Raw genomic sequence first — 15451 nt, forward strand, 5'->3', positions numbered from 1 at the left:
AGTGCCCCAGCGTCTCGCTGCTAACAAGGGGAGCTGCTTTTAAGTGCTCCCTCACCACTCACTCCCAGTCAATACACAAGCATGCAGCACACAGACCTGCTCCTCACTTTGGGGATGCCGACCTGGACAGAGTTCTCAACACTATGAATGAGAGACGGGGCATCCTGTTTCACAGAGGGAGTTGGAGGGTCAGCAATGCCGCCTGGGAGGCAGCAGCAGCGATTGTCAATGCAGGCAGCATGACCAGGAGGATCGCTGTCCAATGTTGGAAGTAGACCAACGACCTCCACCGAGTTGCGAGGGTAAGTCACCGCCTCGCTCCTCGCATAGTTTCCACCTCAAATTCCCCCCCCCCCCCCCAATATCACTGGTTGACACCTTGCACCCTCCCCACATCTGTTCTTTGTGCTTGTTCCTCCACCAGCACAACCCCTTCCTGTCCAGGTGTGGTGCCCATACATTCAAATTGCTATAGACTCTCCCTGATCCATCAAGTGCGTGGCTCACAATGACCACTCTTTTCCGTGCAGGAGAATATAGCCCAAAATAAGCAGGAAAGGGCCAAGACAGGGTCGGACTATCAGAGATCCGAGTCCTCACCCACTATGAGGTATGGAGCCTGGAAATTGTGGGGTTGTCCAAGGAGAGAGCAGCCACCAACAGCGAGGTTGATCTGCACCGTAGATGTGTGGATCCACTGCCTCATCACCCAGATGCCCTGTCTCAAGTGAATTGTCCATGTCACACAACAAAATCCTTCCCTCTCACTGACCACATGTCCATTCTCTCGCAGGATCTCCATCTGATGAGGATGGGTCATTTGGAGTAATCCTCCCCCCCCCCCCCCCCAACCATTCAAAAGACCACCCCGGAGGAGAGCTCCGAGGAGACCACCATCGAGGTGTCACAGCTGTCACCCCCACCTTCCACCAGTGCAGAGATACCTAGAACAGTGGGTGACATTAGTGGGCAGACTTCTGGGGCACAATCTGGTGAGCACCACACAGTCGCTGATACACATCAGGTGGAGGCAGGAATAACTAAGGGAGATGGCAGTCGGCGGTCTGCTGGATCCCTTGACTTAGCTGGGCCCCAATCAGATGCCGAGCTTCTGGACAAGGTTCTCCCGGAGCTGATGCAGATGTTAGGACAAAGCCATGAGATTCAGGAGTGGGTGTCAGCGACATTGCAGCGAGTGCATAGCCGTTTGGAGGATTCCCAGAGGCTATGGTGCAGGAGGTAATGCCGACAATGCGTGGCATTGAGGCCAACACTGCAAGGGTGGCGACGGCGGTGGAAAGCCTGAAGCACGGCATCAGCGTCTTGAGTGGTGGTGTACAAGGCGCGGCTCATTCTGGGACGACCATGGCTGAGGTCATCATGTCCCAGTCGCTGAGGAACGTGTCCCAGGTGGAGGTGGATATTGCCGGGCAGTCCACAGCATGTCCCAGGGGGAGGTGGACATTACCGGTGCAGTCCACAGCATGTCTCAGGGGGAGGTGGACATTACCGGGGCAGTCCACAGCATGTCTCAGGGGGAGGTGGACATTACCGGGGCAGTCCACAGCATGTCTCAGGGGGAGGTGGACATTACCGGGGCAGTCCACAGCATGTCCCAGGGGGAGGTGGACATTACCGGGGCAGTCCACAGCATGTCTCAGGGGGAGGTGGACATTACCGGGGCAGTCCACAGCATGTTCCAGGGGAAGGTGGACAATGCCGGGCAGTCCACAGCATGTCCCAGGTACAGGTGGGCAGCACGGTAGCACAGTGGTTAGCACTGTTGCTTCACAGCTCCAGGGTTCGACTCCCGGCTTGGGTTACTGTCTGTGCGGAGTCTGCATGTTCTCCCTGTGTCTGCGTGGGTTTCCTCCGGGTGCTCCGGTTTCCTCCCACAAGTCCCGAAAGCTTGTTAGGTAAATTGGACATTCTGAATTCTCCCTCGGTGTACCTGAACAGGTGCCGGAGTGTGGTGATTAGGGGCTTTTCACAGTAACTTCATTGCAGTGTTAATGTAAGCCTACTTGTGACAATAAAGATTATTATTATATTATTATTACATTGGCGGGGCACTCCATCTGTAACTCGAGACAATAAGGTTCATGGATGTTCACAATTAATGCATGTTATATTGATACATGTGAAGCTTCAGTCATGTTATTTCTCAGCAGGCCTGCCTGCACCCCCTGCCCCCTGTTGCCCTCTGCTCCCCCCACCCCTTGCCCCCCTGGGCACAGTGTTCTGACAGCAAGAGCCCCCAATGCAGACCACGTGCAGGTGATGGGTATGAGGTGCTGTCAGCAGAAAGACAGGAGTCAAACTTTGGCATAGACTGAGGAGCACCAGAGCTAACCTCACAGTGAGTGATCATCACTCTCCTGTCTTCTATATGGACCTGCTGACAGTGCCGACACAGGCCCATTATCCTGGGGTGATGGGACACAGACCAGGATGGTTAGGGGTTGGGGGTGAGTGGGACGGTCAGGGAATTGGGGGGGGGGGGGGGGGGGGGGGGGAGAATGGGTGGGAGGATGGGGGCTGGTCAATGAGGGGAGGGGGGAAGGAGGGATCGGAGGGGTAAAGAAGGAATCGAGGGGTAAAGGAGGGATTGTGAGAGTGGTTGGGCTGATGGGCAAAGCCTCATCCTGGGAGAGGCGGGCAATGATGAAGACCTCCTGGCCTGCTGGGCATGCCAGACCCTCCTTGCCGCCTGTCCTCCTTCCTCCGTCTGCTACTGAGGGTTCTCCCCGCGCTCGTCCTCCATGGTCCGGCCCCTCCTCATCCTCCTCAGTCCAGGCCGCATGTCCATCCTGTTCCCCCAGCATGTTGCCCTGCTGACATGCCAGGTGGTGGAGGGCACAGCAGACCACCACAAAGCAGGATCCTCTGGGGGGTGTACTGCACTTCACCACCAGAGTGATCCCGGCATCGGATCCACATTTTGAGCAGCCCAATGCACCGTTCAATTTCAGTACAGGTGGCAACATGGTTCTTGTTATATTGGGTCTCTGCATCGGTCACCGGCCTCCGCACTGCCGTCATCAGGTACCTCTTATCCCCCAAAAGCCAACCCATCATCCTGGGGTGGTCCTCGAAGACGCTGGGGGTCTCCGGGTTTTCCAGGATGTAGCTGTGTCATGCTCCCTGGGAAGAATGCAGACACATGCATGATCAAGGGACGAGGTGTTCACACACGAGTTGAACATTCAGGGAGTGGAACCCCTTCCTGTTAATGAAGGGCATTCCCTGATGTGCCGGTGCGCACAAGGCGACATATGTGCCATCAGTTGGGGCATTCTGGCCATGACGGAGAATCCAGCTGCCCAGGCGTACAGGGCAACCGTTACCTCACAGATGGTCTTGTGGGCTGTACCTTGTGAAATGCTGCACAAGGCCCGCTCAAGCCCTCAAGCCGCTCAAGGCACAGCCGCCGGGAATGATGCCCTCCTCCTCCACAGGGTGCCAGGTCCGCGGAGACATGGCACAGGTGCCGTACTATCTCCGTGTTGAGATGGAGCACCCTGCAACACATGCTCTCCAGCATCTTCTCGAACGACCAATGACACTTGTGCACATTGGGCCATCACCGGCGTCCCTCTCTGGGCCCCGCTCCTGCCTGTTGGGCAGCCGGATCTACACCCCTGCACGAGGGGTGCCGTCTCGAGCCTGCATCGAGGTTGCTGCCACCTTCTCCAGAGTCTGGCCGCCTGGGCTGCCGCTACAGGGTCAGTGACACGATCCAGCTTGCTTTATCTGTAAGGAATTGCAGAAGGAGAGAGAGACCAACAATCAATTAGGTCGTCCACCCCGGGACCCTCAAATAACCCAAGCCTCCCCATCCTTACATGTCCCGCCTTCACTCAGAGTACCATCCACTGAGCCGGTTGTACTGTGGAACCCCGCCTTGCACACTTACCCCAACCACATCAGCTGCTGCCTCGGTGGCATTGATGCCCCTGGGTTCAGGCAAAGTTTCCAGGACTCTCAGTTTTATATGGAATGCTCGGCAATAAAATGCACTTGAGAATATTTTCTTTATTGAATGGTCAACAGTTACAAAGATTTGAAAATCAACTACATAATATTCCACATATCACCATTAAACAACAAGGAAACAAGACCGTTCCATATTGGTACCAATACAAAGCTCATTTTCACAAAAATAAAACACGGTATTACCCCCGCAGGTTCCTCATCAGAAACAAAGGGGAAGCCTGATTATGTGTTATCACATCCAGAACGTTGTCGTAGAAATGATCTGTCATCAATGTGTTACTTGTTCCATGTATCAGAGCCATTCTCCATCCAGGAGCCCCAACTGTGCAGGCCCCTCCCACACGGCCCAACTTCAACGGAACCAAATCCTGGCATCCACATATTCCACTGGCGCTCAAGATGCAGTTGAACATCCCTGACTTCCAGCGTGTTTAACCCGCGGTGACATGCCAGTTACATGCAGCACTCACCACACCAATAAAATAATCTGCGAGAGCATTTCTTCAACGGATTCGCAGCTGGCCCATTTGGAACAATGTCGAGTACTTTGTCCCGCAGCGGCTTCTTGCTTCAAACGAGATTGCCTTCTGGACTCCTCCGTTCCCCTGTGGTCTAGTACCCAGGTAATAATTGTCCTCCATTCCTGCTGTAGAAAAGGAAGGAAACAGCAACAGCAGCCTCCAGCCATCTGCAACCACCACCAGGAGCAAGCAGCAAACACAGCCTGCATATGTGAATGATTCATGTAACGAACAATGCTAGTTCCTTAAGGTGTGGTTCCTTCAGGAGGTTGCTCACAGTCGAAGGGAGTTAAAGTGACCTTCAGCACATAACCATGAACAGGACTCTCCTGGAAGAGTTTGGTGGGTCAGCCAGGCAGTAGCTGTAGTTGCCTCTGTTATGGGTCTACACATTTCGGGGATGGTCTGTAGGACCCGTAGGTGCTGAGCCCCTCACTCCTCAAACTCAGGGCGACCCCGACCGATGGTGCCCTGCCTCCCGACCAGGTTCACTCTCCCGCACCCCCCCCCCCCCCCCCCCCCAACACGCCTCTAAGCACTGGAGCAGCAGCCCCTAGGCTGCGTGCCCGAAAACGAAAACAGCTACTCGCCTCCTCTGATTCCCTCAGTAGCCATTACGCTAGGTTCCCGTTTTTAAATAGGACCGCTAACCGTGACCACTCGCTGGGGGGCAAGTTAGTACCCGGGAGGGCGTTAAATTAGACTTCCATCTCGTAATGAGATGAAGATTGGTCTTAATTGTTGTCAATTGGTGTCTCGGTTGGATCAGGAACCCACCAATGGTGGTGGGCCCGTTAGATTGCGAACCGATTGGCTTCCTGCATGGATTCTGATTTCGACCTGTCCCGGGATTTACCGGGCATGCATGGATCCGCGTCAGGTGCAACGGGGCCGTTAAATCGCGCCCAGCTTCTATCTTTACACTTCAACTTTCAGGGGAAGTATGAGGTACATGTAAATTCACAGACAAACTGCGGTCAGACACACCACAATGCACAATAAATGGCAGCAGCAACCAAAACGGATACCATGGATTTCTCAATAACCCACCCAGATGTTGGTCACACTGTGAGTCAACCAATCTCATTGAAACTCTCACTCTCATGAGGCTTTCTCGTCTTCACCTTTGTCGATCTTGCCTTGGGATTCTTTCTTAAAAGTAGCACCACTTGAAATGTCTTCAATATGGCCGACATCACAGGGTTTCAGTCTCACCTTCCAAGATTCTATTTCCCTGGATTTTTGAGAATTCAAACACCAATTCACAAGCACAATTCCAGCTGTTTGGTCATGCCAAGTAGAACACTGCTGCAAAACGGTAGCTTTGCCCCAGTGCTCCCACAGCATGGAGTTACCTATCTTCAAACATATACCCTTACAAATTAGGATCAGGAGGAGGCCACTTGCCCCCTTCAGACTTCTCCATCATTCAAAAGATCATGGCTGACCTGATTCTTACCTATCCCTCAACAACCTTTCACCCCCTTACTTATCCCGAATCTATCTTGCTCTGCCTTCAAAATATTCCAAGATTCTGTTTCCACTGCCCTTTGAGGAAGAGATCCAAAGATTAATGATCATCTGAGAAAAGGAAATTCTCCCCATCTCTGTCTTAAATAGGCCACCCCTTATTTTTAAACAGTGACCCCCTAGTTCTAGACTCTCCCATATGAGGAAACATCCTCTCCACATCCTATCAAGCGGGGAGAAACTCTGGGCTGAATTCTCCGCCGTCGGGATTCTCCTTTGGGCCGGCAGCCCGGGGGTTTCCCGACGGCGTGGGGCTGCCCCACAATGGGAAACCCCACTGGTGCGGCGGGACGGAGAAACCCGCCCTCTGACTTTGCACCTGCACTTGATTAGGGGCAGCACAGTGGTTAGCATAATTGCTTCACAGCTCCAGGGTCCCAGGTTCGATTCCCGGCTTGGGTCACTGTCTGTTTGGAATCTGTACGTTCTCCCCGTGTCTGGGTGTGTTTCCTCCGGGTGCTCCGGTTTCCTCCCGCAGTCCAAAGATGTGCAGAGTAGGTGGATTGGCCATGATAAATTGCCCTTAGTGTCCAAAATTGCCCTTAGTGTTGAGTGAGGTTACTGGGTTATGGGATAGGGTGGAGGTGTTGACCTTGGGTAGGGAACTCTTTCCAAGAGCCGGTGCAGACCCGATGGGCCGAATGGCCTCCTTCTGCACTGTAAATTCTACGATAATCTATGAAAAGAAATTCAGGAGCCAAATGCTGCACAGGATGAAAATAAACCAGTTTGCATAAAAACAGGAGTTGGCCATTCAGCCCCTCATACCTGTTCCATCATTCATCACCCTATGCTCGCTGACCTATTCTGGTTCTCAGTCCGACTTCATTTCAATTTTAAATCCATTTTCCTTGTTTTCAAATTCATCCACGGCCTCACCTATCTCTGTAACCTCCCTCAGTGCCACAGCCCTCCAAAATCTCTATGTTCCTCCAATCCTGACCTTTTGCAGAACCTTGATTTAAAATACTCCACCATTGGCGGCCATGCCTTCAGCTGCCTGGGCTTTTCAAGCTCTGAAATTCCCTCCTTAATTCTCTCTGCCTTTCGACCTCTCTCTCCTTTTCATAATCTCGTTTCAATCTACAGCCTTGGACAAGCCTTTGGTCACCCTGTCCTGATGTCTCCTCATGTGGCTTGACGTCAACTGTTGTCTCCCCCGTTAAGTGTCCTAAATACTGTACATGCAAGGTTGCTGTCCAATGAGCTTGTGACTTGACGCGTCTTTTTCTTTGCAGTCGATTTTTAACTGTGATTTTATCTGCTCACCAGATTTACGGACGTGTTTGGACCCAAGAGAGCAGCGTCAATTTCCACCGTGCACACTGAAACTCAGGGCCAGCCTCCAAGAAAGAAGTTGCTAAGTGCCAATAAAATTAAGAAAACCCACCCCTCACTGTCTGCCGGTAACGTCAGCTCCCGCACCGTCTGACGTCTCCGACTGGGAGGCGCCAAACCCTTGATGAGAAGACGCCTCTTGAGGACTGGGAAACCTTGGGTAAAACAAGAGAGGCGATCTCAGCTGAATTGGAGTGGGAGGGGGAAAAAAATTAAACGGACAACCCCGGAGCATTAAAGAATTTGATGGAATAAATCCTATTTGTTATGTAATAAAGTTAAAAATGCCAATGATCAGCCATATTTGACTGGCTGCAGTGGTGCATATTTTGGTTTAAGTGGCATTCCGTGTAAAGGATGTATTTCATGTCTTGGTTCTGCTGAGCATCCCACATATAGGTTGTTAAAGAGGATGTCACAACAGTGCCTTTTGTTATATAAGTAAAACAATTAAAAATGAGTGCATTTAATTTTTTTTTTGCCTCATTTTTATTTCCACCTTTTCTACCTTATGCCTCAGAAATTATTTTAGCCTAAGAATGCTTTCTGTTGGATTCGGAGGAAAGGTTAAGGAGCTTGTATACCCTGTTCGTCTCATGATGCATTTTATACCAACACTCATCTTCCCAACCATTTTCCACAGAATCTAAATCAGAACATGGCTTGAATCGCTCTCGAGTATCTGGGGGGGGGGGGGGGGGGGGGTGGGCTTCGCACCCATGAGTATGGGAGTAGGAAGAAGCTTTGTGTTCTGCTGGATGATCAATTCTTCCGTGGCAAGCCTTCCTGTCACTTTGCCTCTTTATCTCCTGACCGTTTCAGTGATCTGCTGGCCAGATTCTCATCTAAGAATAAAAGCAAATTGCTGCGGATGAACAAACAAAGAACAAAGAACAAAGAAATGTACAGCACAGGAACAGGCCCTTCGGCCCTCCAAGCCCGTGCCGACCATACTGCCCGACTAAACTACAATCTTCTACACTTCCTGGATCCGTATCCTTCTATTCCCATCCTATTCATATATTTGTCAAGATGCCCCTTAAATGTCCCTATCGTCCCTGCCTCCACTACCTCCTCCGGTAGTGAGTTCCAGGCACCCACTACCCTCTGCGTAAAAAACTTGCCTCGTACATCTACTCTAAACTTTGCCCCTCTCACCTTAAACCTATGCCCCCTAGTAATTGACCCCTCTACCCTGGGGAAAAGCCTCTGACTATCCACTCTGTCTATGCCCCTCATAATTTTGTATACCTCTATCAGGTCGCCCCTCAACCTCCTTCGTTCCAGTGAGAACAAACCGAGTTTATTCAATCGCTCCTCATAGCTTATGCCCTCCATACCAGGCAACATTCTGGTAAATCTCTTCTGCACCCTCTCTAAAGCCTCCACATCCTTCTGGTAGTGTGGCGACCAGAATTGAACACTATACTCCAAGTGTGGCCTAACTAAGGTTCTATACAGCTGCAACATGACTTGCCAATTCTTATACTCAATGCCCCGGCCAATGAAGGCAAGCATGCCGTATGCCTTCTTGACTACCTTCTCCACCTGTGTAGCCCCTTTCAGTGATCTGTGGACCTGTACTCCTAGATCTCTTTGACTTTCAATACTCTTGAGGGTTCTACCATTCACTGTATATTCCCTACCTGCATTAGCCCTTCCAAAATGCATTACCTCACATTTGTCCAGGTTAAACTCCATCTGCCATCTCTCCGCCCAAGTCTCCAGACAATCTAAATCCTGCTGTATCCTCAGACAGTCCTCATCGCTATCCGCAATTCCACCAACCTTTGTGTCGTCTGCAAACTTACTAATCAGACCAGTTACATTTTCCTCCAAATCATTTATATATACTACAAAGAGCAAAGGTCCCAGCACTGATCCCTGTGGAACACCACTGGTCACAGCCCTCCAATTAGAAAAGCATCCCTCCATTGCTACCCTCTGCCTTCTATGGCCTAGCCAGTTCTGTATCCACCTTGCCAGTTCACCCCTGATCCCGTGTGACTTCACCTTTTGTACTAGTCTACCATGAGGGACCTTGTCAAAGGCCTTACTGAAGTCCATATAGACAACATCTACTGCCCTACCTGCATCAATCATCTTAGTGACCTCCTCGAAAAACTCTATCAAGTTAGTGAGACACGACCTCCCCTTCACAAAACCGTGCTGCCTCTCACTAATACGTCCATTTGCTTCCAAATGGGAGTAGATCCTGTCTCGAAGAATTCTCTCCAGTAATTTCCCTACCACTGAAGTAAGGCTCACCGGCCTGTAGTTCCCGGGATTATCCCTGCCACCCTTCTTAAACAGAGGAACAACATTGGCTATTCTCCAGTCCTCCGGGACATCCCCTGAAGACAGCGAGGATCCAAAGATTTCTGTCAAGGCCTCAGCAATTTCCTCTCCAGCCTCCTTCAGTATTCTGGGGTAGATCCCATCCGGCCCTGGGGACTTATCTACCTTAATATTTTTTAAGACACCCAACACCTCGTCTTTTTGGATCACAATGTGACCCAGGCTATCTACACCCCCTTCTCCAGACTCAACATCTACCAATTCCTTCTCTTTGGTGAATACTGATGCAAAGTATTCATTTAGTACCTCGCCCATTTCCTCTGGCTCCACACATAGATTCCCTTGCCTATCCTTCAGTGGGCCAACCCTTTCCCTGGCTACCCTCTTGCTTTTTATGTAAGTGTAAAAAGCCTTGGGATTTTCCTTAACCCTATTTGCCAATGACTTTTCATGACCCCTTCTAGCCCTCCTGACTCCCTGCTTAAGTTCCTTCCTACTTTCCTTATATGCCACACAGGCTTCGTCTGTTCCCAGCCTTTTAGCCCTGACAAATGCCTCCTTTTTCTTTTTGACGAGGCCTACAATATCATTCGTCATCCAAGGTTCCCGAAAATTGCCGTATTTATCTTTCTTCCTCACAGGAACATGCCTGTCCTGTATTCCTATCAACTGACACTTGAAAGCCTCCCACATGTCAGATGTTGATTTGCCCTCAAACATCCGCCCCCAATCTATGTTCTTCAGTTCCCGCCTAATATTGTTATAATTAGCCTTCCCCCAATTTAGCACATTCATCCTCGGACCACTCTTATCCTTGTCCACCAGTACTTTAAAACTTACTGATGCTGTAATCTGAACCCAAAGAGAAAATGCTGGAAAATCTCAGCAGGTCTGGCAGCATCTGTAGGGAGAGAAAAGAGCTGACGTTTCCAGTCCAGATGACCCTTTGATAGTGCTTTTCTCGCCTTACAGATGCTGCCAGACCTGCTGAAATTTTCCAGCATTTTCTCTTTGGTTTCTCATCTAATAATAATCTATATTAGTGTCACAAGTAGGCTTACATTAACACTGCAATGAAGTTACTGTGAAAGTCCCCTAGTCACCACATTCCGGCACCTGTTCGGCAACACAGAGGGAGAATTCAGAATGTCCAATTCACCTAACAAGCACGTCTTTCCGGACTTGTGGGAGGAAACGGAGCGCCCGGAGGGAACCCACACAGACACGGGGTGAATATTCGCCACCCTGTAATAATTTATCATATTCAGCGACGCCAGCAACACCCCTCGCCCCCATTCCAAAAAAGCTGGCCACACCTGCGCGGTCTTCCCCGCCAACACACACACACACACACACACATGGAAATCAGCCCATTGACTTTCCTAAAGAACGACTTGGGGACAAACATAGGGAGGTTCTAAAACACAAACAGAAACCTCGGCAGCAGCGTCATTTTCACTCTCTGCACCTGCCTGGCCAACAACAGCTGTCCCACCTCTTAAAATCCGCCTTCACAGCGCCAGGGTCCCAGGTTCGATTCCCTGCTGGATCACTGTCCGTGCGGAGTCTGCACGTTCTCCCCGTATCTGCGTGGGTTTACTCCGGGTGCTCCGGTTTCCTCCCACAGTCCAAAGACCTGCATGCTCGGTGGATTGGCCGTGATAAATTGCCCTTAGTGACCAAAAAAGTTTAGGAGGGGTTATTGGGTTACGGGGATAGGGCTTAAGTGGGTCGGTGCAAACTTGATGGGCCGAATGGCTTCCTTCTGCACTGTATGTTCTATCCCCTCCACCAATCAAGCCAAGTTCAGTTTATGCAACTGGGGCCAGCTCCGCGCCACCTGAATACCCAGATACCTGAAGCTCGTCCCCACCACCCTAAATGACAACTCCCCGAGTCTCCTTTCCTGCCCTCCGGCATTAATCAGGAACACTTCACTCTTTACCATGTTCAATTTATATTCTGAAAACTGACTGAATTCCCCCCAAATCTCCATAATACCCCTAATACTGCCCACCGGGTCTGAGATATATAGTAACAGGTCACCGGCGTACAGCGAGATCTTATATTCGGCACCCCCCACGCTCAATCCCTCGATGCCCCAAGTGCCATTGCCAACAGCTCTATTGCCAGACGAATAGCAACGGGGAGAGCGGGCAACCCTGCCACTTGCCTTGGTGTAGCCTAAAGTACTTCAAACTCACTCAGTTCATCCGCACGCTTGTCACCGGTGCCTTATATAGCAGCCTCCTCTAAAACGCCTCAATAAGCTGAATTGGGCATTCTGAATTCTCCCTCTGTGTATCCGAACAGGCACTGAGTGTGGCGACTAGGAGCTTTTCACAGTAACTTCAATGTAGTGTTAATGTAAGCCTACTTGTGACACTAATAAAGATTATTATTAAATATCCCGTACACCCCCTCCGGGTCCATCATCACCAAACCCTTATTATCCCTCACTCCACCAATCTCCCTCACTGCCTGCTTCCTAAATTGATGAGCCAACATCCTGCTCACCTTCTCCCCCTACTCATACACTGCCCTTCTGGCTCTCCGCCACTGTTCCACCGCCATCCCCGTACAGACCAGCCCAAACTCCATCTGGATTCTCTGCCTCTCCATCAACAACCCTGTCTCCGGCGCCTCCGAATATCTCTTGTCCACCCTCAAAATCTCATCCTCCAGCAGACTCCGCGCACACAGTGACCCAAGCCGGAATTGAACCTGGGACCCTGGAGCTGTGAAGCAATTGTGCTATCCACAATGCGACCGTGCTGCCCCTCCCCGTGTGTGCGTGGGTTTCCTCCGGGTGCTCCGGTTTCCTCCCACAGTCCAAAGATGTGCAGGTTAGGTGGATTGGCCGTGATAAATTGCCCTTAAAGTGTCCAAAATTGGCCATAGTATTGGGTGGGGTTGCTGGGTTATGGGGATAGGGTGGAGGTGTGGGCTTGGGTAGGGTGATCTTTCCAAGAGCCGGTGCAGACTCGATGGGCCAAATGGCCTCCTTCTAGCACTGTAAATTCTATGATCTATGATCTAAATCCACCCAATGCCGCGCGTGGTCGGAAACCACAATCGATGAACACTCCAAGCCGGCCACCCCCCGCCAACAACTCCTCGTCAAACCACACAGAAAATTCAATCCGGGAGTTCACCCAGTGCACATGGGAGAAGTATAAAAACTCCTTCGCCCTCGGCCTCCCAAACCTCCACGGGTCCCCCCCCCCATGTGCTCCATGAACCCCCCTCATCTCTCTTATCACTGCCGACACCCTCGGTGACTTGTGCCTCGACCAGTCCAAGCTCAGATCCAAGACTGTATTGAAATCATCCCCCATGGTGAACCGATGCGAGTACAAGTCCGGAATCTTTACCAACACCCACCTCCTAAAATCCATGTCGTCCCAATTTGGGGCATAAACGTTTACCAGGACTACTGACATCCCCTCCAATTTCTCACTGACCATCACCCCCCGGATCGGACACAATGCTCCCCACCTCGAATGCCACCCTCTTATTGACCAACACCACCACCCCGCTGTCTTCATATCCAACCCTGAATAAAACACCTGCCCCACCCATCCCTTTTTCAGCCTCGCCTGACCCCCCCCAGCTTCAGGTGTGTCTCCTGCAAAAACGCTTCGTCCGCCTTCAGACTCCTCAGATGTGTGAACACCTACGACCGTTTAACCGGCCTGTTCAACCCCCTCAAGTTCCACGTGACCAGCCTGGTCGGGGGGGGGGGGGGGCTCCCCGTCCCCTTCCCCTTCCCCTGCCGATCAGCCATACCCCTTTCTGAGCCAGCTCCCCAGCCCACGTCACGCACCTACCCACCCCATGCACTTTACAAATCACACAAATCTCCTCCAAATTTCAATGGCCTCACACTCCTCCCTGTCCATTGGCCATCGTAAAGCCCATCTCCCCCCCTGACGTGTCAAAATAGAGCCCCCATTTCTGGAATATCACCCACAGGCGGGCTGGGTACAAAACGCCAAACTTCACCCCCTTAAAGAGGGCAGCCTTTATCCGGTTGAAGCCGGCCTTTTTTTAAAAAAAGATGTTTATTCAAATTTTCCAACAGAATTTTTAACAAACCCCCCCCCAATAACAAAAAGAAATGATGTGGAGATGCCGGCGTTGGACTGGGGTGAGCACAGTAAGAAGTCTTACAACACCAGGTTAAAGTCCAACAGGTTTGTTTCGAATCACTAGCTTTCGGAGCGCTGCTCCTTCCTCAGGTGAATGAAGAGGTATGTTCCAGAAACACATATATAGACAAATTCAAAGATGCCAAACAATGCTTGGAATGTGACCATTAGCAGGTGATTAAATCTTTACAGATCCAGAGATGGGGTAACCCCAGGTTAAAGAGGTGTGAATTACATCAAGCCAGGACAGTTGGTAGGATTTCGCAGGCCAGATGGTGGGGGATGAATGTAATGTGACATGAATCCCAGGTCCCGGTTGAGGCCGCACTCATGTGTGCGGAACTTGGCTATAAGTTTCTGCTCAGCGATTCTGCGTTGTTGCGCGTCCTGAAGGCCGCCTTGGAGAACGCTTACCCGGAGATCAGAGGCTGAATGCCCTTGACTGCTGAAGTGTTCTCCGACTGGAAGGGAACATTCCTGCCTGGTGATTGTTGCGCGATGTCCGTTCATTCGTTGTCGCAGCGTCTGCATGGTCTCGCCAATGTACCACGCTTCGGGACATCCTTTCCTGCAGCGTATGAGGTAGACAACGTTGGCCGAGTCGCACGAGTACGTACCGCGTACCTGGTGGGTGGTGTTCTCACGTGTAATAGTGGTATCCATGTCAATGATCAGGCACGTCTTGCAGAGATTGCCATGGCAGGGTTGTGTGGTGTCGTGGTCACTGTTCTGAAGACTGGGTAGTTTGCTGCAAACAATGGTTCGTTTAAGGTTGCGCGGTTGTTTGAAGGCAAGTAGTGGGGGTGTGGGGATGACCTTGGCAAGATGTTCATCGTCATCAATGACGTGTTGAAGACTGTGAAGAAGATGACGTAGTTTCTCCGCTCCGGGGAAGTACTGGACGACGAAGGGTATTCTGTCGGTTGTGTCCCATGTTTGTCTTCTGAGGAGGTCGGTGCGGTTTTTTGCTGTGGCGCGTTGGAACTGTCGATCGATGAGTCGAGTGCCATATCCCGTTCGTACAAGGGCATCTTTCAACGTCTGTAGATGTCTGTTACGCTCCTCCTCGTCTGAGCAGATCCTGTGTATACGGAGCGCTTGTCCATAGGGGATGGCTTCTTTAATGTGTTTAGGGTGGAAGCTGGAGAAGTGGAGCATCATGAGGTTATCCGTGGGTTTGCGGTAAAGCGAAGTGCTGAGGTGACCGTCCTTGATGGAGACGAGTGTGTCCAAGAATGCAACTGATTTTGGAGAGTAGTCCATGGTGAGTCTGATGGTTGGATGGAACTTATTAATGTCATCGTGTAGTCGTTTCAGTGATTCTTCGCCGTGGGTCCAAAGGAAAAAAATGTCAAAGAACAAAGAAATGTACAGCACAGGAACAGGCCCTTCGGCCCTCCAAGCCCGTGCCGACCATACTGCCCGACTAAGCTACAATCTTCTACACTTCCTGGGTCCGTATCCTTCTATTCCCATCCTATTCATATATTTGTCAAGATGCCCCTTAAATGTCCCTATCGTCCCTGCCTCCACTACCTCCTCCGGTAGTGAGTTCCAGGCACCCACTACCCTCTGCGTAAAAAACTTGCCTCGTACATCTACTCTAAACTTTGCCCC

General features: G+C 51.0%; 1 protein-coding gene across 2 annotated transcripts in view; it reads left to right on the forward strand.

Moving 5' to 3' along the window:
- The window catches only part of cfap65 (cilia and flagella associated protein 65), a 243182-nt gene extending 235327 nt beyond the window's left edge, over window positions 1–7855 (forward strand). The window contains exon 35 of one of the 2 annotated variants that reach the window (XM_072469307.1): window positions 7320–7855. In XM_072469307.1, coding sequence (XP_072325408.1) covers window positions 7320–7479 — 160 coding nt within the window. In that variant the 3' untranslated portion in view covers window positions 7480–7855. The remainder of the gene's footprint in view (window positions 1–7319) is intronic. The other variant, XM_072469318.1, reaches the window with a different exon arrangement.
- Window positions 7856–15451: the final 7596 nt, after the last annotated feature.

The sequence above is a fragment of the Scyliorhinus torazame genome, chromosome 2 (assembly GCF_047496885.1).
Source record: "Scyliorhinus torazame isolate Kashiwa2021f chromosome 2, sScyTor2.1, whole genome shotgun sequence".
Lineage (NCBI taxonomy): Eukaryota > Metazoa > Chordata > Chondrichthyes > Carcharhiniformes > Scyliorhinidae > Scyliorhinus > Scyliorhinus torazame.